General features: G+C 41.4%; 2 protein-coding genes across 5 annotated transcripts in view; both read left to right on the top strand.

Moving 5' to 3' along the window:
* Positions 1 to 6: 6 nt before the first annotated feature.
* LOC140338897 (uncharacterized) overlaps positions 7 to 25,355 on the top strand; it is a 40,669-nt gene continuing 15,320 nt past the window's right edge. The window contains exons 1-8 of the mRNA XM_072423214.1: positions 7 to 102; positions 178 to 301; positions 412 to 503; positions 595 to 745; positions 970 to 1,074; positions 1,321 to 1,425; positions 1,720 to 1,824; positions 3,582 to 4,603. Of these exons, the coding sequence (XP_072279315.1) occupies positions 202 to 301; positions 412 to 503; positions 595 to 745; positions 970 to 1,074; positions 1,321 to 1,425; positions 1,720 to 1,824; positions 3,582 to 4,603 (1,680 nt within the window). The 5' untranslated portion in view covers positions 7 to 102; positions 178 to 201. The remainder of the gene's footprint in view (positions 103 to 177; positions 302 to 411; positions 504 to 594; positions 746 to 969; positions 1,075 to 1,320; positions 1,426 to 1,719; positions 1,825 to 3,581; positions 4,604 to 25,355) is intronic.
* On the top strand, positions 4,618 to 16,679 carry LOC140339036 (uncharacterized). 4 transcript variants are annotated; one of them, XM_072423548.1, is made up of 8 exons: positions 4,618 to 9,886; positions 11,498 to 11,597; positions 11,701 to 11,798; positions 11,884 to 11,983; positions 12,219 to 12,308; positions 12,396 to 12,490; positions 12,927 to 13,020; positions 13,977 to 16,679. In XM_072423548.1, exons 2-8 carry the CDS (start codon positions 11,564 to 11,566, stop codon positions 14,945 to 14,947), a joined length of 1,482 nt encoding a protein of 493 aa, XP_072279649.1. In that variant the 5' UTR covers positions 4,618 to 9,886; positions 11,498 to 11,563; the 3' UTR covers positions 14,948 to 16,679. The 4 variants fall into 4 exon arrangements, with proteins under 4 accessions (XP_072279649.1, XP_072279648.1, XP_072279650.1 ...); XM_072423547.1 differs by lacking the exon at positions 4,618 to 9,886 and adding an exon at positions 9,893 to 11,173 and having other exon boundaries at positions 11,496 to 11,597; XM_072423549.1 differs by lacking the exon at positions 4,618 to 9,886 and having other exon boundaries at positions 9,893 to 11,597; positions 11,906 to 11,983.

Genomic DNA, 25,355 nt, shown 5'->3' with positions numbered 1-25,355 from the left:
AAGACCAAAAGTCAAGTTATAGAGCCTCCATCTCATTCTCTGCAAAATAAAAAGAAGGTTGAAGAAATCACCAGCGAGATCATTGAGCTGCTGACAGGAGAGGTGAGCGGTGTCGGGAATTCTGGGAGATTAATAAGGGATGTGTCTGGATGGTGACTGTATCATTGTGTGTGTCAGGTTCCTATAAGGTGTCAGGATGTCATGGTGTCATTCCCTCCAGAGGAAAAAAACAATTTAGAAGCACACCAGGATCTGTATGAGGACTCCATGATGGAGAACTGTCCATCTATCACATCTCCAGGTAAGAGTAGAGTTTCACACTTGAGCAATGACGATCCACATAGATACACACATCCTGATATAAAGACATAGAAACAATTTATTTAGTCGAGGTGTGTGTGTTCTCAACAGATGGATCCAGAAATACCCCGGAGAGATGTCCCCATCATCCGTATTCCCGGGATTCCATACAGGAACCCCAGGAGATCTCTCAGGATGATCAGGTAAGTAGAACTGAATGTCTAAATTCATATATTTTTGAAGGATCTTAACTGATCCAAGTGAATACAGCTGGTGTATTTTTTAATTTGTCAGAGTGAAAATCTGATCAAAGTGAAAGTTAAAATGGAAACAGAAGAGGGGTCACTGTGGATTCATGAGCCATGGAGATGGAAAAATGGAGATGATCCATATATGATGGGTGATGACCTATGTAAAGAGGAACTCTCCTCAGAGATTAGCACAGGTGAGAAATAAAAATCAAATCCTGAAAACAGCCCCAGATTCTCCTTGTACCGTCACTACAACAATCTCTCCTTTCACCCCCTCAGTAGATAGGTATGGGGGGACAGTATGTACTCAGTGGGGGAGTCAAAAGCCAATCAGTCTCTATTGGACTCCGGCTCCCCTCTCTTTGGGGTCCCTCTTACATCTCAGTGCAGGGGGCTTCACTCTCATCTTTATTCACAGACCCCGGAGACACCTGGGACACTCAGGGAGACATCAACGCTCAGGTGGAGGAAGAAGGACATGTGAGGATTAAAGAGGAGGAAATTCCTCCAGAGATCAGCACAGGTGAGGAATAAACACTAAATCCAGAGTCTCCTTGTTCAGTCACAACAACAGTCTCTTTTTCTCTTTTTCGGAGGGGGGGCAGTATGTGTCCAGTGAGGGGGGCGTCAGGAGCCATCAGCATCTATTAGACTCAGGCTCTCCTTCCTTACGTCATGTCATTGTGTGTCACCAGCCAGGAGATTTGACCAGTCTGGGGTCTCTCATACATCTCAGTACAGGGGGCTTCATTCTCTCCTTTATTTACAGACCCCAGAGACACCAGAAACACTCACAGAGACATCAATGCTCAGAAGGAAGAAGAAGGACATTTGAGGATTAAAGAGGAGGAAATCTATCCAGAGATCAGCACAGGTGAGGAATAAACATCAGATCCAGAATAGTGTCCCAGATTCTCCTTGTTTAGGCTCTACAACAATCTCTTCTTCTCCCACTCCTCTGTCAGTAAACAGTATTGGGGGGGGGGCAGTATGTGTCCATGGGGGGGTCAGGAGCCATCAGTTACTATTGGACTCTGGCTCACATATTCTTCTCATATCACGTGTGTCACCAGCCAGGAGACGTGACCAGTCTCCCCCCACACACACACTCCCTGGGGTCTCTCATACATCTCAGTGCAGGGGGCTTCACCCTCATCTTTATTCACAGACCCCGGGAACACCAGAGACACTCCTAAAGATGTCAATGCTCAGGAGGAGGAAGGAGGACATGTGAGGATTAATGAAGAGGAAGCTCTTGTAAAGAACATCATAGGTGAGTGATAAATACTCATTACAGAAATAATTAAAGATTCTCCTCAATCAGGTTTTACTTAATATTAGGGCTGGGTCTAGACGGACATTTTTTAAAACGCATGTAAATGTTCCTACCACGTTTTAATGTGTTTTTATGCCTTTTTACAACCGTTTTAAACCTTGTGTTAAAAAAAATAAGTGTTTATAAAAGTTTTACTTTTAACCCGTTTCAGTGAATGAGTTCAGGGGTACATATAACCCCTTACTCATTCTCTGAAAGGTTTAAAAAATGTGTAAAAAATAAAACAGGCTTTAATGTTAAAGTATTTTATTAAATGTGTGTTCTTTTACAGGTTATCCCACAATGACAGGATGATTCCCACAGCTGCATTCATAACATGAGCACAGCCATGGGACTCCTGACAAGGTGGATCCCCAGGCACTAGAGAGCGAATGAGGACAAGTCTCCCCATTCACCTCTAGTGCTCTGTGATTGGCTGGGGGAAGGGAAATCCTGATGACAGGTCAAGCATTATCAGGATTTCCCTTTCCTCAGCCAATTACAGAGAGGAGCTCTGCTATGCTGATAGCTCAGCTTCCCTGATTGCAGCTGCAGCCCTAGAGGAGCTGTGACATGGGTTCTGTATTCAAGAACACATACTACAGTTCCGCTAGGGCTGCGGGAGAAATCAGGAGAGGGGAGCTGTCAGCATAGCAGATCTCCACTGATTGCTCCGGTCCGTGATTGGCTGAGAAAAGAGGAATCCTGATGATGCTTGACCTGTCATCAGGATTTCCCTTTCCTCAGCCAATTACGGAGCACTAGAGGTGATTGGGGAGACGTTTCTTTATTTGCCCTCTAGTGCCCGGGGATCCCACACTGTCAGGCGTCCCATGACTGTGCTCATGTCATGAATGCAGCTGTGGGAATCATCCTGTCATTGTGGGATAACCTGTAACAAATAGGTTTAAGTTAGACAAAGAACACACATTCAATAAAATACTTTAACATTCAAAACTTTTCTTATTTTTTACACATATGTTTAACCCTTTCAGGGAATGAGTAAGGGGTTTTATGTACCCCTGTACACATTGCCCAGATTGGGGTGGTGGAGATCTGGGAGTCTCCTTATTAAAGGAGCTTCCAGATTCCAAAGTCCTGAAAATGCTTAAAAAAGCCCCCATTGTTTTCAATAGAAGCTTTCAAAAAAAAGACTAAAAACGCATCAATGGGAGCGTTTTCAAGGGTTTTCCCGCATTTACTCCGCTTTTTAATTTTTAAAACGTTGCAAGGAACATTCTCTATACCGCTCAAAAACATGCCTCAAGGAAACATCTTGGTGTGGATTAGCCCATTAGAATAGAATGCATGGAAATTTCAAACATGGGCTTTTAAAGCATCAGGTTAAATGCTTGGAAAAACTGGGATTAGGCTAGATCGACCAGGGGGCGTTAGGCCGGAACGGACTACTGGCCGGGCCGTATCTGGCCTAAAGGCCGGAGTTTGCCTGCCCCTGGTGTAGACTATGCCTAATGCTGTAAAAAATATTTAATATATATAGAGGTCTTTCCACCCATTCCCGATACTCCATCTGTTGGTAGATGCTGGGAAGTAAAACTTTTATCACTTGTGGTTGCGGTGCTGACTTTCTTATACAAATGCTGTGCCCATTATCAGGGGTTCCAATTTTACAGGAAATCAGCTGTGTGCTTTTATTTTGCTTTTATAAATGCTTACTGGTCTTCCTATCATCTTAAATTTCTTCTTTCTTCCAGATAAACAACAGGAGAATAACACAAATTGTGAAGGAAAAAATGATAAAATTACTTTTGATTCATTACCAGTTTTACATCCCAGCATCGGTACATCATTTGTTCCTACTACACATGATGGGATTTTTCTTCATACTTCCCCTACCATCACCTATGACACAGATGCTAAGGGAAGTATAAACTTTGTATGTTCTAATTGTGGTGAACATTTTACACAGAGAGAGGGTCTCTCTTCTCACCTAGGATCTAACACAGGGGAGAAGCCATATTCAAGTTCTGTATGTGAAAGCTGCTTTTCCCAGAAATCACAATTTTTAAATCACGAAAAAACTCAAGGAGAGAAGCCATATTCATGTTCTGAATGTGGAAAGAGTTTCAAACAGAGGTCGGTTCTTTCCACCCACCGACGAATTCACACAGCTGAGAAACCATATCCATGTCCTGTTTGCGGAAAGCGTTTTTCTCAGGTGGCAAACCTCACTTCCCATCAAAGAATTCATACGGGGGAGAAGCCATACTCGTGTTCTGAATGTGGCAGGCGTTTTACCCAGATAGGAAATCTGACTTCACATCAGAGAACACATACAGGGGAGAAGCCATATTACTGTTCTGAATGTGGCAAATGCTTCTCTTCAAATTCTACTCTTACTAGACATCAGAGGATTCATTCTGGAGAGAAGCCGTATCCCTGCCCAGAATGCGGGAAATGTTTTCCTAGGAAAGCTCATCTCATTGCACATCAGAGGACTCATACAGGGGAGAAGCCATATTCATGTCCAGAATGCGGGAAATGTTTTGCTCAGAAAACACCCCTCATTGCACACCAAAGGACTCACACTGGGGAAAAACCATATTCATGTTCGGAATGTGGGAAAGGTTTTACTAAAAAATTCAAACTTAACACACATCAAAAAATGCATGGCGGTTTTCAGCCTTATACTTGTTCTGTATGTGGGGAAGGTTTTTGCAGCAAATCAAAGTTTCTTAAACATCAGACATCAACGCCATGTAAGCAAACTGCTGAATGAAGGAAACAAAAGGTAAAAAGGAACATTCATTTTTCTTGCATTACATTACACAAAGACCTAAGGCAGATGATTGCCTATTTGCAAAAACATTCTGCCAGACATTCTCATCAGAAAAATAGAGTTATGGTGTTATACTCTAGTTGTTATTTTCTATTTGGCATTGTTTGAATAGACTTTGGGTTTCATAGTCAAAGAAAAATTGGGGTTCATTTTCAGTTTCTGGTTCACGGTTTGTATCAGAAGCGGATTTCTGTTTTCGTGTTATACCGTGTTTCCCCGAAAATAAGACACTATCTTAATTTTTTTTGGGCTTCTAAAAACACACTAGGTCTTATTTTCAGGTTAGGTCTTATATACTTTTTTTAATGAAAAAAAACACTTACCATATTCATGTAGAACAATGTACATTTGAGAGTTTTATATGGTGACCCAATTGTAAATTAAACTCTTCATTGATTCATTGCTACCGGTATTACTAAATTCAGCATTTCTCTTCTTGCACTGTTACTGTATTAAATCAGCCAGCTTGTCCTTACAAACCTAAAATCAGCACAAAATGTGGCTGGGGCAATGATTGCTCACATTTTTATTTTTTTATTTTTATACCGTAATTGTGCTGGTTAAAATTAAAAAAAAAAACTTACCTTATCAGAAGACGCGAGCCGAGTTCCTGGCTTCTGACAGGCGAAGTGCATGTAATATCACTCCGCCTGTGAAAAGAGCCGGAACTACAAGGCAAGCATCGGCTTGTGCGGCTCCGGAGTGTGTACGCCCGCTGTCTCCCGCTCGGTGAGTATTTTTTTTTTTCTTTTTCTACTAGGTCTTATTTTCGGGGTAGGTCTTATATTAGGGCAGGTTGGGGGGAAAAGTGGTAGGTCTTATTTTCGGGGTAGGTCTTATTTTCGGGGAAACACGGTAATACAATGGCTGAAAACCAATTCTGGTCAAAGTAACAGTGTCTCTTGATTGCCTTCCATACCAGAAAGTTATTCTTACCTGTATGTGATTTTAGGAATTGGTGCTGAAGGAGAAAAGACACTTTTTAAACTCTTAAGCAAGTAGAGATTACACAGGGCAGTGGACACCAGCCACCATGTGACAATGGCAGGCCAATCACCAAGCACATTGTTAGTCACATGATACCCCATACCTCAAAGTGCCTTATATTTCTCTTCTTGCTAAGTATCTGAACACAAGGGTGTGTAAGCGAAGGGAAGGCATGTGCTGTTGACGCGAGAGATGCTAAATAAACCTGATGTTTTGTGCTGCAGAGGTAAAGCAAAAGTTCACTTTTAGTTTTCTCTGTCTATGTCCAAGTAACCATTTATTTGTTTCTTTTGTGGATTTTACCGGGTTAGCTGGGTTATATTTTTAAGTGCAATACAACCCCTAGATTGTTGTTGCCTGAAATAATTGATTGGCTTGGCTGAAGAGTTGGTATTTGAACAAAAGCCCCACCACGTCACTTTGAATCTGTGCTGGTTCAGGGGGCACCTCCATGCTCCAAAGAACAGTACAAGCTACTGTACAGTGCATGGTCAATTCTATTGTCATCAAAAATGAACACCAATGATCCTTTTGGGCAACACTTATTGACCCCTTGTATGTTGGTTTGGGTTTTCCTTACATCTGTCCTTAAACCCCCCAGTGCAACATGGGCTTTGGTGCTATCTTCCAGATATGGCCTACAAATGCCTTGTGCTCTATGTTCAGCCACAATCATGTTCTATTTTTTTCCATGTACAAGGTACAATAGAGGAAGACCATTCCAGAAAGTTGGGGTAGCTTCAGAAAAGTCTTGGAGCCCTGCGTGTGACGAGTTTATGAGTGAGGAAATTAATGGAGGAGCGAAGAGAGCAGCTAGGGGAGTATTAGGTTAGTGCCAGTAAATTATATTTCCAATCACATAGCATGGAAATGGAAAACTGTGGTTGGATCAGGGTGCGTTAGCATATTGAGATAGTCAGTATGGTCATTCTAGGAAAAATAGATCAGGCTGTGCTACGCTACGAGGGGTTGGGTTTGAGACCTATCATTCAGTATTATAGTAACTAACAACAGTGGCCAGCCAGTCAGCACTTTGGAGAAAGAAGGTACCATTTCCGGGTAGGCATTTACCTTCTTTTTTTATTTTTCCATACAAAAATATAAACAGCCTTCATGATGTTAATGGGTACCCATGGTTTTTCTTTATCTAAATTACATGGCTAAAGCCAACAAACAAGTTTAGCCAAGATTTACAGAACAAGGCTGTCCAAATTTTATATCATAAGGCCTATGAGGTCCTACTTAGACCAATGCAGAGAGTGATGAGTCTTGTAAAGGCTTCTGAACCTATAACTATGAGTGATAGTTTAGTTCCATCCCAGCTGGGAAAGTGGAAGCCATGCAGGAGCATGTGTAGAAGTCAGTGAACTCCAAATAAGATGCATTATTAGTTCTGATATTAAATTCTAAATACCATTGAAGAAGGTACTTGTTATTATCACTGACATACATAAAGGGAGGGTTAATACTGCTGTCTTTGCTACAAGACAATTACCACTCCTCAAAAACCCTTGCTTGGTTGTACAGTGTCTGGTGAAGTTATAAAAGAAACCATATCCAAATCTTCTCAATCCTCACATCAGGACAGCTGTAGGGTGCACTACATGTCCAATGATGATCAACGGGTTTCTCGGCTTTCATTTTCTCATGTAACTAATTCAATTTTTGTCATTTCCTTCTTGTCTGAGGCCATTGCTTGCTAATCAACCTAAAGCTTCTCTCTGAATGCCCCCACAGACACATGGGCAGCACAGTGGCTAGCACTCTCGCCTTCACAGGTTTGAATTTGGGCCAGGACACTATCTGCAAGAAGTTTGTATATTCGTCTTATGTTCGCGTGGGTTTCCTCCCACATCCCAAAAACATGCAGTTAGGTTATTTGGCATTATATTGAGAGCCCCTTTAAGGGGCAGTTAGTGAAATGACAATAGACTTTGTAAAGCGCTGCATTGGTGCTATATAAATAATAATAATATTCTTAAGCTAGGTACACACTTCCAATAATTATCGTAAGAAAACAAACGATTATGACCAATCAACGATTATGCACGATTATATTTGAACGAACGTTTTGTGCACAATTCTGTACATGCTGTAACAATACGATCATTCAAATATAATCCACCAATAGTGTCCACACGCTAGATACAATCGTTTGAAAGATGCAGGGAGTGACATGTAAAGGGTAAAGTGTATTGCAGAAACATGCACAATCACTGAACGACTGTAAACACAATAGATAGTGAACGATCGTCGCCCAATCAGATCCGCCGTGACGGTCATTCATTTCCAACGACAATCTTCGTTTGTTGGGGTCGTTAACTACATTTTTGCGAACGATTTTCGGCCGGTCGTTCATTTCCAACGCTAATTATTGGAAGCGAGTACCTAGCTTTAGGCGCTCCTTTGGAGCAGGTTGTAAGTTACATGTCTTCCAAACAGCAAGTTTCCAATCCATGGTTAAACGACACTCCTGTCACTAGTTGTCCACCTTCTATGTATAAGATGGGGGGACCATTTTTGAGTGACCACATTAACACAGGTGTGGTTTAGTCAGGTGAGGTCTTCTCAGGATGCAGAAGTTGTTGTTTAGGACTGACGTATCTGCGTAGTTTCAGCTATACTCGCCAGTGTTGGCGAAGAACCTGAACAGTAGGTGGGTATAGGCGAGTGTATCCGAGCCGCTCATCCAGTCCACAGTGCTGGGACCCCCTTACCTCATAATAAAACATTATTACCTGCTCCTCACTGGGTCCCCTGACTCTCTCAAAGAATGTCAAAGCTGCCACAGACTACAACAAAACTTCACAAAGCATAAAAACTCTGCTTCGTTATAACAAGTGTCTCCACAACCAAGACCTGATGATACTAGAATCTCATTCCAGCACTCACAAATGAAAGCAGTCCACAACAAATTGGCCACAGTCTTCCTGAGGAAGTTTATATTCTGTAGATGGCCGCCCTGTAGTGGTGGCTCCGGGTATGTAATCTGTGAGGTGTCAATACTGGCTGCTCTAACTTGCTGCTTTGAGATAGGAAACAAACGGTCCAAAGTGCAGGAGAGGACACTGCCATATTGTTGTGGGTCAAATCAAGGTGTAAATGGTATTTTATTTACATGTACAAGGCTGGGGAGTGTGTGATCAATGAAGAGGAGGTCATGATGTCCTAATTTCTATGAAAGTACAGTTTATTCCACTTTTTATGAAGTTTCGTCTCAGCACAAGCCAGCTGGACGCCAATTTGTTGTAGCCCTAAAAAGGAAACAGCTGTAGCAGCTTTTGAATTGTTGAAATGGGAGTTTGCAGTGTGTACACAGAGAGGAGCAAGTAATAATGTCTACTTATTAACAGAGGATTCTGATTTTTGTAAACGTTTGCTGGACATATGTAAGGGTGTATATCGGTGTTTCTAAACCAGGGTTCTTTCAGAGGTTGCTAGGGGTTCCTTTAGCAATGACCAGTTTGTGTCTTTCTGGTTAGTTTAAGTGACACCAATGATTATTTGTATCTATCTGTAAAGGTGACATTCTTCCCAATGGCCAGAAATAAAAGAAGAAGTCTTCTCACTGACCACCATGCTAATACACTGTAAGGCATTCCCTGAAGACCTGAAATTTATTTCAAAGGTTCCTTCATTTTACTTCTGGGAAAGGGGGTTGCCTGTCAATGCCAAGGAGGGCAACCAGTTCCACCAGTTACAAGCGTTCCTCTGCCGACATCCTCATGTGCAGGCTGCTGTCCTCACGTTTTCTATTCCCTGCCTTCCTCGCTGTCCAATCACAACAGGAGGTGGCGGAAAAAAGAAGAACCAAAGACTGAAGACCAATGCTTGGCCCACGAGAGAGACCACCAGCAGACCCATGAAAGCCCAGGTTGGTCCTATCCCAACAAATCATCCCCCCGCAAGTCCGCTGATATGTAGTACATTAGATGCGGGTGATTGCTCTGAGGGTGTATGCTTCCTAATGCCACCATTGGTATAGAAATATAATTGATTGAGCATGGATTTTACAACAGAACCTCCTTAATCGTGATGATAAATGGTGATTTTTTTTTTCATTTCATTGGAGATAAACTTTCATTTTTTAATTTTTAATTTGTGTATTCATTGCTTGCAATGCAGACAACACAAATCAGGATGGACTCCAATATATGAAAGAATATTTAGAAGGACACAGGGATCTGTAGAAGGACCTCATGATGGAGAATTGGCTGACCCTTGCATCACCAGGTAAGAGAGACTTTTTGAGAGAAAGAGAAGAGCATTGAGGATCCACCTAGAAGGGTGGAAGAAGGGAATGAATGAATGGTATGAACCCCAATTTGAAGAGGGTAAGCCACATTTTATAAGCCAATCAGATTTAGATGATCTAATAAGTGACCTGTCTGTGTCAAAAGAGAAGTCTAAACTGTTAGCCTCCAGATTAAAGGAGTGGAAATTGCTACAAAAAGGAACGACAACTTAACACTTTCGTGATCGTCACACAATGTTTGCAGGTTATTACAAGCTGGAAAAGGACATTTGCTTCTGTACCGATGTGAGTGGTCTGATGATGGAGTTTGGTTGCGATTACATACAAGAGCAGTGGAGGTTGTTCCGAGACTCGAGCAAAGCAAGTTTGAAAAATTGCGCATTTTTGTTACAGACCCCACTGTGCTTCCCTGTTGATTGCTAGGCTAGAGACAGATGTTCGGTGAGAAGGTTTGAGGGGACTGAGAAGGTCTTTTGTAGTAAAGTGAACTAGGAAAAACCCAAATAATAGATTTCCTGCTTGCAGGTTCTCCCCGTGTTTGCGTAGGTTTCCTCCGTGTAATCCGGTTTCCTCCTACATTCTAAAAACTTGCAGTTAGGTTCATTGGCTTTTCCCTAAAATTGACCTTGGACTGTATTAAAGACATTTAAGGTAGGGACATTAAATTGTTAACTCTTTTGAGGGGCAGCTAGTGACATCACTATAGATTTTGTACAGCACTGCGTAATATGTTGGTGCTATTATTATGTAATAGTAATAATATTAATGCAGTTGCAACACCAATGCAAAGTAGTAATGTAATTCTAAAAGCAATATAAAAATAATAACAGTAATAATAATATTATCAATAATACAGATAATAAATTAATTAATATTAAATCACTCCTATCCTTATTCTCCCCCACTAGTAGGAATGCTTCTCCCACTTCCGCCTTGTGGCTCCCAAACATCCGGTCTGTGCGTTCCATGGACGCTCAGCAGCTTCTTGTTGCCATAGAGATACCCTCTTCCTGCATTTCCTGTATATAAAGTTCCAGCAGCAGTTTGCTTGCATAAAGCTCACATAACAGATTTGTTGTTGACTAATCACAGCTGCAGTGCCGAGTAACAATTATTCATAAATGTATGCAAAAGGTTTTACGTAAACTTGTCCTCAATAAGAGAGGCACGGTGGCCATTTTGTCGTAGATCAAAGGTGGAGGTAGCAGGAATATTTTTAGTTCAATAAAATGCCAGATTTGGTGTGATCCTGGAGAGTGTGTGAGGTAATAATGTCTTCTTATTTTAAAAGAAGGGGTCCTAGCTCTCTATGTAGACTAGATGGGGGGGAGGGGAGTTATGTCAACAAACCCTCATCTTCCTGCAAGTCCCCTGATGTGTTTTTAGATGGTGTGATCCACAAAATTGTTGAGCAAAACCTTTGCTGCAAGACTTATCTTGCAAAATTTTTAAGGAATATATATTACAATCTATGATCAGTTAGCTATGTTAGTTAGTTCTTTAGGTTCCTTACGTTCAACTGACTGTATGACATCAGTAAAAAATAAATCTGTGAATGACAAAATGTGATTTTTAAATATAACAAAGAGAACCTTACAAACTGTCTGAAGGAGATGGAAGGTATGAAATGACCCAAGTATCTGTAGAAGGATGCCATGATGGAGAACTGGCCACCCCTCACATCACCGGGTAAGAGGAGACTTTCAGAGAAGAGTATTGAGGATCCACCTGGATACACACATCCTTTGACAAAAAGACATAGAGATTCAGTCAGCGTCTGTGTTTCCTACAGATGGATCCAGTAAAGGGATCTCCACAGAGAGATGTCCCCGTCCTCTGTATTCCCGGGAATCCTCACAGGAAGATCAGGAGATCCCTCAGGAGGACCAGGTAGGCAGGACTCCAAAGGTCTAAATTTAAACAGATATTCATTTGCTAAATAACAAAACAGAACAGACTTATCTGTCGTATTTAGAGAGAACTTATTGTTGTTAAAGTTGAAGATGAAGATATGATGTATGCAATGGGTGATGATACATGTAAGGATGAGGACCTCCGTCCAGAGATCAGCACAGGTGAGGACTAAATCCATTGTTCAGTAACTACAACATTCTCTTCTTCGCCCTCCTCCTCTGTCAGTAGATAGTAATGGAAGGGGGGACAGTATGTGCCCAGTGGGGGGTCAGGAGCCATCAACCTCTATTAGGCTCCTGCTCTTCTCACATCATGTCATTGTGTCACCAGCCATGAGACGTGACCAGTCTCCCTCCACTCCCTAAGGTCTCTGGTACATCTAATCTTATTTCGCAGACCACAGAGACACCAGTGATATCACAGCTGAGGAGAAGGAAGAAGGACATGTAAGGATTAAAAAGGAGGAAATTGCTGAGATCAGCACAGGTGAGCAGTAAACTCTAAATCGAGAAAGGTTTCAAAGATTCTGCTCCCTTTATTTCCACTCTTTTATTGTTTTTTGCATTGTACTAGGTGGACCCAGTAGCAGAAATAAACAGAGGTTTCCACATTCTCCTAATTCCTGCAGTTCCACACCAGAAGAACATGAGACCCAACAAGATGATCAGGTAGATTATTTTTTTTTTTTCTAAAAATTCAGGTAAATTGATAAATGGTGTAAAGTGAATTGCATTTCCAACTAGCATTAGTCCTAGCTTCTACTTTTTAAAGATGGGAAATGTTTTATCAGTTTATGTATCTGGTAATCTTACCTCAGGTAGACTTTCAAGAAAATGTAACTTTAGCCAAAAGCCAAAAAGATGTGAAAGTTCTTATTTGCCAGTAGCTAACTGCTGATCATAAGACACACTGCCAGTTATCTGGCCAGAAATTGAGTTTTGTTTATTTATGGTCTGATGAATTGTGGACCATCTCTGATATGCAGAATAGCTTGTAATACCTTGAAGGAAAGCTAGAAAGTTATGAAGATCTCAAATTCTGAAATCCATCTGAGGTGTTCTGTAAAGAATTCTTCTTACCCTTTGTAATCTTTATTAAATTCAGGATGAAAATCTGATTTATATTAAAGTGGAAGTGAAAGAGGAAGCAGAGATGTACATAGAGGGCGAAGAGGAAAACCCTCCAGAGATCAGTACAAGTAAGTAGTAAACATGAAATCCAGAAAATCCTTATTCTGAATTTCTCCATTACTAGTCTGACAAAATGACTTCTATTTTATTATGGCTATTTTTCACTACTACTGCCATGATGACCCACATGGAGTAACATCACATGTGGATGGTAGAATCCATCCATCCACAGGAAGAACATAAATGAGAAGGTTAGGAGCTTTGACAAAAGTAATGCGTCCCATCGTCCATTAATAAATAAGCCAAATGGTCAAACTCCAGGAGAGCAGTCAGTGTTGGTGGTTGCACTAAGTGGTTTTGAGACAAGCTTGGAGATTGTGGTGAAGAACTGCGAATCCTCTAAGATGGTGAAGAGTCTTGAGGAATTGATTTGGACGGGAAAGCAATCTTCAGAGTTTCCAGGAAGGCAGTAGCTGCAGCTGGACTTTTATGATGTGAGGCACAGCTTTATGTGTCCATAGTATTTTAAAAAGTAACATTTTACGGAAAACAGTGTTCAGTGCTCAACCCAGAAATTTTTTCAAGCCGGGTGGGAAGAAATTTTAGGTGGGTGGCAGCCCCTTTATTGTGAACAAACTCTTTGGTGACCACTCAAAAACAGCCGGGTGGGTGCAGAAAAGTGCCGGGTGGTGCGCCCAGCTAAAAGTGCCTGGGGAGAACCCTGGTGTTTATTAATGAAAAGGGGAACTAGAGTTCTATAGGGGCCTAGAGAGTAGGAGAAGCAAATACTATAATCCTGTATGGGGCCACACTGTATTGTGTTATGTAGAAGACCTCCTGTGGTGGGTGGGAATCCTGAATGAGAAGAGAAAAACTAGGATATGGGTATAAGAAAATAATACCCACCATTAATAGTGTAAAAGGGTACTATTTCTAGAAGGGCTGGTTCAGCTGAGAACTTTTAGCTTAAACCCAGCCTGTCAGTTTTTTTAGAATTTGGTTTTCAATATCCTTATTCTTCTAGATGGACGATACAGAAGGTGCAACTCAAACAAACAACCTGTCATCCCTTCTGAAGCAGAAAGTAATGACATCACATTGCACTGTAAAGCGGGAAGCCTCTTTAGTCCAAACCGCCATCCAGTGTCTCGGTGTAGAGTCCGATCATTTGCTCCATCTTCATATGCAGCTAATATTCCTAAAAAGTGTGAAACTTTCCAATGCTCTGAATGCAGTGAAGGTTTTAATCAGAGAGCAGAGCTCATCGCCCACCAGCGAGGTCACATAGGAGAAAAGGAGTTTTCATGTCCTGAATGTGGCAAATGTTTTTCATGGAAGGTTCAGCTTATAAGACACCTGCGAATCCACACTGGAGAGAAACCATTTTCTTGTTTAGAATGCGGAAAGTGCTTCAACGAAAGGTCGAATCTTCTCAGCCATGAGAGAACTCACACAGCAGAGAGACCCTATTCCTGTCCCCAGTGCAGCAAATGTTTTACTCAGCGATCAAATCTTGCTACACACTTAAGAACTCACACAGGAGAGAAGCCATTTACATGTGTAGAGTGTGGAAAGTGTTTCTCCCGAAAGTTATCCCTCATCACTCATGAAAGGGCTCACACCGGGGAGAAACCGTATTCGTGTACAGTTTGTGGCAAATGTTTTGCAGCAAAAGACAAACTTATTAAACACCAAAAACTTCACTCAGGAGAGAAACCATTTTCCTGTTCGGAATGTGGTAAATGTTTTTCTCAAAAAGGGAACCTACTTTCACATCAAAAGACTCACACAGGGGTGAAGCCATATTTGTGTTCTGAATGTGGGAAACAATTTATTGAAAGGTCAGACCTTGTCAAACATCACAGGACTCACACAGGAGATTATCCTTATGTCTGTTCAGAATGTGGTAAAAAATTTCCCAAAAAAACCTCCTTAATGTCACACCTCAATTCCCACAAGAGAGAAGAGCTTACCATGTCAGGAGGTGACAGCTGAGTATGGAGGCTTACGAGGTCTAGGTGTATGTGCCATCACCTGCATAGAAGCTTAAGATGGAAATATGATTAAGGCTCAAGAAGATATCAATCAAATGTGTAGGTAAGAAGGGAGTGACCCAAGGATCCCAAATCCATTTAAATTTGGCGTAGAGTCCTTAGGTCTTGCAGTCATCTTTTAACTGATCATAGCATAGTGTAATCCTAGGTTAATTTAAAAAAGTGAAAAATGTTAGTTTGCCATAGCTTTAGCAACCACTTTTTAGTACATGGGTCAGGCTGCATATACACGTGCAATAATTGTCGTTGGACAGGATCTTTCATGATCCTTTCCAACGACAAACGACTGCACGGTACATGTTCTGCTCTATAGAGAGGAGAGGGGGAGAACTACCCCCTTTACTTCCTCTCTCCCCCTTTACTTCCTTTAAGATTGTTCGTCGTCCGTCGTATGTGGATCCGCCAGGACAGTCGTTCGGACGATGGACAACAGGCGCTGTAAGCCATTGCAAGTGTGTACATAGCCTTAGAATAAGGAGTACCCGGGGGTTCTGGGTAAGTGATGGATATGGAACATGCAGTAGACCTGAGAACAGAAATCATGTTCAGTTAGGAAGCTCCACCATAGGTGGATAAATGTGTTCCTCTTGACAGCAAGCTAAACAGCTAGGTGCCAAGTACCATCTAATAGTTTTTTCAATGGCCTGGGCATTCTATGAGTTGGTCTTGGTAGTGTCCTGAATTTGAGACCATTCTGCCAGTCCTAGCTCTATTTCCAGTTCTAGTTTTGGGTAGGAGGGGGTCCTTTTTTATAGTAGCATGTAATAAAATAAAGCAAATAATTCTGAAGAATAATGGTCATCTCTGCACTTTTACTCCCATGATGTGACCCTATGCTTGAGGAGTAGCTTGTTAAGGAATCTGATGTTTAGTCACAATGCTTTGCCCAGATTCCAATGCCCCAATCTGTCTCTATAATCTTCACTTATAGACAAGTTCCCTTCCCCCAGTGAGCACAGACTGGTGTGATTCCCATGATTCTGTAGGATCTGAGGAAGTGGGCTAAATGATATTGAACATTCAACCCTTAACATACTGGTGGTGTTAGACAGAGGAGGTGCAGAGGGCACTACTGTAGTGTACAAAGTTTTTTTTTGGCAAGTTTATATAAACCATTTGTAGATTATTATTATTATTATTATTATTATTATTAATAAACCGGATTTATTTAGCGCCAACAAATTTCGCAGTGCTGTACATTAAATAGGGGTTGCAAATGACAGATAAATAAAGACAGTGATACAGAAGGAGAGGACCCTGCCCTGAAGAGCTTACAATCTAGAAGGTGGGGAAAGTAACACACAATAGGAAAGGAGATATGTTGTGGTGGGAAGTAGTGATGGTTTCAAAAGACAGAAGAAGATGAGTAGGCAAGTTTGAAAAAATGGGCGTTGAGATCCATGCATTATTTATGGGTAAATTTATATTTATTAGGTTTTTGCATATAAAAATTTACAGTACTAAATATAGGGATGATACAAAATATGGGAAACAAAGATTTAAATAACAAACAGCAAACAAAGGCTCATATGACAATGGTCAGGAATGAAAAAACAAAACATAAGATATCATGTAGAATGAAACATAACAGTATTGTCATAACACGTGGAGCATCTGTTACATTTTCAGCATAGGTACATCTATGAACAAATAAAGGAAAATAAACAAACAGATACCTTGTGTGAGCCTGATTCTTTTTTTGGGGGTATCATTATGAAAGAGAAAAAATACGAGAGGGTGAGTGGGATGAAAGAATGGGGTGGAACAGGAGGGTGGGGGAAAATTTTCCTAATTTCAACATTGGATCTAAGATGAACTAGGGAGGGGCAGGGCCAAGTTTAATTTTCAGTGCAGAAGAGGAGTTAAAGTTCCTCCAACATCCCCGGGCAACAAAGTTATCCATACAGTCATTATCAAATGCTCTGATTTCTTCCATCTTCATAATGTCATTGACCTCGTCAAACCAAACCCAGGGAAGGAGTAGAGGTCTGCGTCTATTAAAGCGGTAAAGGTGGCGGGCAGCCGCTAATGGGTGGCAATGTATAGTGGCTGTTAGTCATTATAGAAAGCAGTGACATTTACGGGAAGGGGGCAAGGGGGACACCATATATATCAAACACCCCTTCCCAAAACGGATGCAGAATCAGACATGACCATCATATGTGTAAGTAGTCCACCTCTTCTGTCCCGCATCTCCAGCAGGCGCTAGATGCAGAAGAGAACATACGATGATGGGAGGCCGGATCTCTACACCAACGAGATAGAATTTTAAAGTTTCTCTATTGAGTATACCCACATACAGAAAATTGATGTGAGTTCAAAGACTGACAACCAGTCCAACTTTGCAATCCCATGTCCCAGGTCCCTATGCCAAGTAGGAACAAGTTTAGGAGTGGTCAATAGTCATAGTGGCCAATAAGGGTTTTATTACCTAGAGGAAACAGGTGCCCAGGGGGTTCAGATTTGGGTACACAAATTTAGTTAGTGACCTATGTGTATTGAGGGAAAGATAAAGAGACTTACAGAAATTCGACAACTGCAAGGACATCAACCACAATTGGGAGTGTGTGAGGTTTGGGTCTGCTGGGAAAAAGGTGTCTTGACTTGAGTTCATAAAATGCCTTGCTTGGGGCCAACAATGCCTTGTAAATCCCACTATCCTGGTTTGGTGTAACCCAACAGAAAAAGAAGGATTGTAAAACAGGAGTGAGAGGAGAAGGGATAAAAGAGTGGGAGAGGTGATCTCTCGTACAGCACCAAATTCTCCGAGTGGCAGTGGTAGGAGGTGAGAAAGATGGTTGCGGGGCATCTGAGGAAAAATGTATCCAAGCCACCGCTCTCAAGTCCAGTGGAGAGAGATCTTGATCCAATAATGTAGATATTTTACACTCTGGCCCTGATTTACTAAAGCTCTCCAAGGCTGGAGAGAATACACTTTGATCAGTGAAGCTGGGCGATCCAGAAAACCTGGAATGGATTCCTTAAAATCATTTGCTATGTGCTAGCAAATGTTTTGAATCCTGGACCAGATCCCATCCAGTTTGCCGGATCACCCAGCTTCACTGATCAAAGTGTATTCTCTCCAGCCATTGAGAGCTTTAATAAATTAGGGCCTTTGTCTTGAAATGCCATTCTTCCACCTGGTTAAGCAAGGCAGCAGCATGGTACAATTCAAAGTCAGGTAGACCCATGCCCCCCACCTGTTTGCGCCTGCACAAGGAAATATGTTTAATCCTTGGTCGGTGGCCCCCCCATACAAATTTATATATATATAGATCCAAAGCAATGATCCATATCTTTACATATGTTCTTGAGTAAAGGAAAGTAATTTAGCTGATAAAGGCGAGTGAGATCCGAGTGAATAGACTCTCCTACGTAAGTAATGTGGGTGCTACACCATATAAAGGGGAGATTATGAGATAATTGTGAGACAAGATTAACTGGCAGCGAGATGTTCACAGCCTCTGTTTTCGGGGAGGACATCGTCTGCATATAGAGCCAGTTTGTGATAATGAGTAGGTGTAAGTAGGATTTTAGGAATTGCCAGTTACCCCTGTCAAATGCCTTTTTAGCATCAATTGAAATTAGGCATGCTGGGATTTTGTGTTTTTGGGCATAAGAAATGAGATGTATGGTCCGAGTAGTGTTGTCCCTTGCCTCAGTGACCGGTATAAAACCTACCTGGTCCCTATAGATCAAGGAGGGAAGAAGAGGGGCTAACCAATTAGCCATAGTTTTAGTGTATAATTTCCATGCATTATTTAAAGTTCTAATAAATTCTTGAGCTTTTGTAACATACTGTGTGGTGTCTTTTTTGTGATTAATAAAACAAAAACTCTTTTTCTGCATTGCAATTGTGAATTTTTGATGGTAACATTTTAAAGCTGCTCTGTTACTTTGGGGTGGCAACAGGAACAGAACCAGAAGAAGGGGCTTTGCTGGATTCTTAAATTCAGGGCATGTGCACCCAGGTCTTCCTACTGAATATTTCAAAAGTTTTGATTCTCTGGCAGTGCACATTTATAGGAATGTTTGTTTGCATAAATACTAACACCTTGCAACGTTTTGGTGATATATATAGTTTAATTGAAGTTCTTAATGCCAATATTCCAAGAATCGTTCTTTATACAGGTAAACTTCGGGAGACTTTTTTTTCTGGTATGTGATACATCTATTTTAATCTGGGTTCCCCCTGGGACTTTTAAAACACTAACCACATTCCTGACAGGAAGTTAGGGGAAATCTCCCAATAAGCAGCAGACAAGACCTAATAAGTTCCTTGATGGAATGGATGGTGCTACAGTTTACCTTTGCAGCATGATTTAACGGACGCTGTGCCTTGGGGATATAAAACAGGAACACCAGCCTGCACTGTATCACTGCCAGAGGACTCTGGATTTCTATTAGGAGGCTCAAACATTGAGCATTTGACCTTGTCTACCATACTGGTTTATTACGTATTTTATATTTTATATGTTTATCAATGTCTTTAACATCTTTGCATTTATATCACTGGTACACGCTGCTACCCCCACACTCCTTCACCACAACACGATTCCCATTCATTCTCCAGCTCCTCCTCTCCATTCATCCCCTAACCATCTCTACTCCCTTCATATGCCTCCCCACCGATTGGCTTATGGGGACAGGAACATCGGGACATTTGCCCTGATGAAGCTGGTGCTGAACTGGAGCGATTATGCGCTCCAGCTCTCCTGTTCCTCATAGGTGTGACATCTCATCGATGTCCACCCGCTGCCTCCAGCCATCTCTGCTCGGCTGGCATCGGAGACCCGTGTAGCCGATCCGGTGGATGGGAATCCTCCACACTGATGGGTTACTCCGGGGGCATTTCATACACACCCGTCGAATGCCATTTTCCTAAGCTCCATGTGCCCATGCGCAATGGGAGCCCCGTAACACCGCCTCCCTCGTGGATTTAAGGTGGGCCCTAGGATTCCCCTGCTCACATCTCCTTTGCTACATGAGAGCTGTGGCTGCAACTCTTGACGAGGGTAGCTCGGACTTTTTAGTCCATTCTTCACCACCACCATTAGAACCTCTGCTGCCCCCCCCCCCCCACCCCCCATCTGCTTAACAACCACTCCCCCACCATTAAATACCTAGACACCAATCTTGGATGTAAATTGGCTGGCAAGCAGCCGTTTATTTAAACACTATTAAATAAACTACCCATTCAAGTAATTAACAAATATCCAATAATAAATAAATGACAAATAAATAAATACATTTACACTTTTGATATGCAAGCATACATTAACATACCACTCCATTAATATTATTATTATTACTTGACCGGGATAATATAACACAAACATATTACATTGAATATAACCTATTTAACCAACAACCTAATTCCTCCCTTTTAACCACCTGAGCGTTACACTGAGGTCTAGATTTCTGTACCAAAAGTGATCCACTGTTTTTCATGAAATTTTTTTTTAAATTGTAGACCTGTAACTTACAGAAATATGTCCGAACAGGGGTTCTAGTAGATAATATGAATATAAAAAATGTTTGAAACACACAATCATGTAAAAAAAAAAAAATTACTTTTAATAAAATTAAAGGAAAAACACAAAAATCAGCAATGTAAACAAATCATAAATACTGAAAAAGCAGTAACTCTGTATATTGTAAAGTACTATATTATTCTAAAACACCTCCCTAGTGTGGCAATTTTTAAAACTTTGATTCTGTATTTATTGGAGTTTGTTTTGAATTATTTTGTATTTGATTGGATACGGGAGTTTGTATCCAATCCAATACAAAATAAGAATTTGAATTTCCAAGTTATTTACTTTTATTTTATTTTTTTTTATTTTCTTGTATTGGATTGGATGCTGGAGTTTGTATCCAATCCAATACAAAATGACAGTTTGAATTTACAAGGTATATACTTTGTAATTATTTGAATTATTTTGTATTGGATTGGATACGCAAGTTTGTATCCAATCCAATACAAAATATAAATTTGAATTTCCAAGTTATTTACTTTTAATTTTTTTTTTATTTTTTGTATTGGATTGGATACGCAAGTTTGTATCCAATCCAATACAAAATGACAGTTTGAATTTACCAGGTATATACTTTGTAATTATTTGAATCATTTTGTATTGGATTCAATACAGGAGTTTGTATTGAATCCAATACAAAATGAATGAATGAGTTTCAGTTTGAATTTCCCGCACACGCGCCGACGTCATCACGCACGCAGGGAGGAGCCGTCCGGTTTTTTTTTTCTCCGCTTCTCCCTGCAGAGATCATCCGGCGCTGGAGCGAGGACGACGTGGGACGATGAGCGGGTCCAGGTAAGATGCCGGCCGGCTTCTTACCGGTCCCGCTGTCACCCGACGAAGGCACCCGACGCTGGAGAGATCGGCGGACGATGATCGACGGAGGACGACGCTGGATGAGCACAGGGGGACCAGGTAAGTATGGATGTACAAAATCTCGGGCTTAACCATCCTTGCAGTTTTTTTTTGCCCGAGCGAAGGTCGGGCTTAACTGCAAGGTGGTTAATAATACCTAACCATAACAACAATATCAATAATGTTATCAAACTCTGTACTCCCGGTTAAACACCTAAACAACCAGACTGCAGGTCTCAGAAGGCAAAATCTGCACCCAACAGGACTTTAAGTCTTCCAACATCTCCACCTTGGCCCCTAGCCATCCAGCACCGTCTCAGGAGCCATAATCATCTGTTCACCATAAAGGGGGAGACCCCACCAAAGAGGATACCCCCCTGCCAAATTCTACCACTTTACCAATGCACTGGATCCTTGCCTTCCAAGACCCCAAAAGCTAAAATTAACCACACTTTCAAATTATAATTAAAACTATAAAAGGGGTGGGTGGAAAACTTTTTCTTCCAAAAGAGGGCCTCTCACTTCTGTCCAGTCCCTTTAAACTCATCCTATACCTAACCCCCTCCTACCCCATGCTCCACACTAGCACAGCCCCCTCTACCCTTACTACATTTTATTGACCCCTAACACCCCTGGGCTTGGCCTCCCACCCCTGTCATGTAGGCCCTGTGTTTAAATTCTTACGGCTACGGCCCTCTCTTTCTATCCTCCTCATACGGGCATACCCTCTCCTTTCCAGTGATCAGGTAAAGACTACTTTTCCTTCTTAAAGAACCAACATGTATCTACATATATTTACTATGCTCTTCAGTGCCTTAATAGGACTTTTTCCATTATTTATATTTTTTTTATTATTCTCAAACTCTCTATTCCTCTTTTTACATGCAGAGATTGGTTTGCCTGGAAAACCCTTACGCTTACTACTAGAGTTACCTACTTGGAGTGATTCCCCATTGGGATTCATGTAAATTACATACTTACATAGTGGGTTAAGTTGAAAAAAGACATAAGTCCACCAAGTTCAACCACTAGGGAAATAAACATTTCCCAGATATAAAACCCTAAAAGACATAGTTGGTCCAGAGGAAGGCAAACAAAACCCTGGTACAATTTGCCTAAACAGGGGAGAAAAATTCCTTCCTGATTCCATGAGACAATCTGATGTTCCCTGGATCAGCAGTCTCTGTTATCTTTAAATCCTTAATACCCAGTTATACTTTGTGCTTCTAGAAATCATCCAGCTTTTTCCTAAAGCAATCTATAGTAGTTGCTGAAACTACTTCCTGAGGGAGCCGATTCCACATTTTCACAGACCTTACAGTGAAGAATCCCTTCCTTATCCGGAGATTAAACTTCTTTTCCTCCAGATGCAAAGAGTGCCCTCTTGTTCTTTGTAATGACCTCGAAGAGAAAAAATGGGAAGAGAGTTCTCTATATGGACCATTTATATATTTATACAGGGTGATCATATCCCCCCTTAAACGTCTCTTCTCAAGGGAGAATAGATTCAGTTCAGCTAATCTCTCCTCATAGCTGAGTTTCTACATTCCTTTTATTAGTTTAGTTGTCCTTCTCTGCATTCTCTCAAATTCCACAATGTCCTTTTTGTGAACTGGTGCCCAAAACTGGACTACATATTCCAGATGTGGTCTGACCAATGCTTTGTACAGGGGCAGGATTATGTCTCCATCTCTGTAGTCTATTCCTCTTTTATTACAAGAAAGTACTTTACTAGCTTTATATATTGCAGCTTGGCATTGCATGCTGTTATTAAGTCTATGATCTACCAGAACCCCCAGATCCTTTTCCATTTCTGACTTCCCCAAATGTATTCCCCCTAGACAGTATGAAGCATGCATGTTGTTAACTCCCAAGTGCATAACTTTACATTTATCTATAATAAATGTCATTTGCCACTTGGCTGCCAAATCAAACAATACATCCAGGTCTGCTTGTAGATTATAGACATCCTGTATGGACATAATTCCATTCCATATTTTGGAGTCATCTGCGAACACAGAAATAGTACTTATAATCCCAAACTCTATATCATTTATAAAGATGTTAAACAGTAAAGGTCCCAACACTGAACCCTGGGGTACACCACTAATAACCTTAGACCATTCAGAGTATGAATCAATATTTACAACTCTCTGGATGTGATCTTTAAGCCAGTTCTCTATCCATTTACAGATTGACTTTTCTAAACCTATTGACCCTAACCTGCATAATAACTGTCTGTGGGGTACTGTGTCAAATGCTTGGGGAAAGTCCAAGTAGACTATATCAACTGCTATTCCACTGTCTACCAGTTTACTTACTTCCTCAAATAAAGAGAGTAAATTTGTTTGACAACTTTGGTCTTTCTTGAAGCCATGCTGACTATTAATTATAATATTTTCTAGCAGGAAATTCCCTTATGTGGTACTTTGTCAAACTTTCTAGGACCTTTCCAACTATGGGCGTTAAACTAACCTGTCTGTAGTTACCTGGTAATGACTTTGCTCACTTTTTGAACATAGGAACCACATTCCATCGGTACCATGCCAGTGACTGAAGAGTCTCTAAAAGTTAAAACTATTTGGCTTTGAAATAACCAAGCTCAGCTCTTTGAGGACACGTGGATGTAATCCATCAGGTCATGGTGCTTTGTCAACCTTATGTTTTGCCCAACTGTTTCTCAGTTGTATCAGTTTGGAGCCATTGTGACTCATTTAAGGCAAGGAAATTGCTATTATGAATTTGGACCTTTGTGTACAAAAAGAAAAGGCGGGTTTAGTAAATCCGCCTTTTCTTTACCCCCAGTTACCGCCCCCCACCAGGAATGCCCCTGAAGGGAAATCCCTCTCCTCCACAATGCATGCGGAGCAGACGGAACACCCCTGAATGGCCACCCCCTCTTCCGCAATGCATACGGAGGAAAGGGAATGTCCCCTTACCCTCGCATGCGGCTCCGGAGCCGTGGGTTGTTGACCCCTGCCAGCCGGGATTAGGCCGGATCGACCAGCGGGGCATTAGGCCGGAACGTACGGACTACTAACTAGGCCGTATCTGGCCTAAAGGCCGGAGTTTTCCTACCCTTGCATTAAGGCTTCCAACTCCCCTTTTTTGTTTGCCAGACTTCTAACGTTGGTGAGCATTTACCATCATTATTTGCCAAATCCTTTTGTTTTTCAGTACAATTAGTACTGTGCAATCCAATGTTAGTGTGTAACATGGGAATCTCCTTATATCTATCCATAATCCCCCCCCCCAACTATCCCCAATCCACCCTCCACTAGTTTCTGACCCCTGACTAACCTTTCTGCCACCTTATTAACCTGTCTCACCCCCCTCTGTCCTAGTTTACATATCCCTCCACCATTCCCCTAAATCTTTCCCTTAGCACAGCAGACACCTTTTCATTTAGGTGCAAACCATCTCTGGCATACAGGTTGTACCCCAATGAAAAGTTAGCCCAGTGCTCTATGAACCCAAACCCCTCCCTATTACACCAGGACTTAAGTCATGTGTTTAGTTGTCTAAGCTCCCAGGCAATATTCTAGAGAGTATTACCTTGGAGGTCCTTTCCCTCAACTTTAAACCTAGTTTTGTAAACCTATTTTTAAGGATCCTCCATCTTCCATTTATATTGTCATTAGTTCCAACATGGACCACGACAGCTGGCTTAAGCCCAGCCCCTCCCAGTAATTTGTCCACTCCATGCCGAACCCTGGCACCAGGAAGACAGAAAACCATTCGGTTGAAGGTATCCAGGTGACAAACTATTCTATCAGTCCTCCTGAACATAGAATCCCCTATGACAACCAATCGTCTGTGCCTTCCTGCATTTCCCTCCCCACCACTACTACCCTGTTTCCCCGATTATAAGGCACTGTCTTATATTTTTTGAAATGCCAAAATATGCCCTAGGTCTTATTTTCAGGGGATGTCTTATTTTTCCATGAAGAAGACTAC

This window comes from Pyxicephalus adspersus, chromosome 10 (assembly GCF_032062135.1).
Source record: "Pyxicephalus adspersus chromosome 10, UCB_Pads_2.0, whole genome shotgun sequence".
NCBI classification, from domain to species: Eukaryota; Metazoa; Chordata; class Amphibia; order Anura; family Pyxicephalidae; genus Pyxicephalus; species Pyxicephalus adspersus.
Note: the sequence above shows the minus strand (reverse complement) of the source record. Positions and strands in the feature narration are given on the sequence as shown.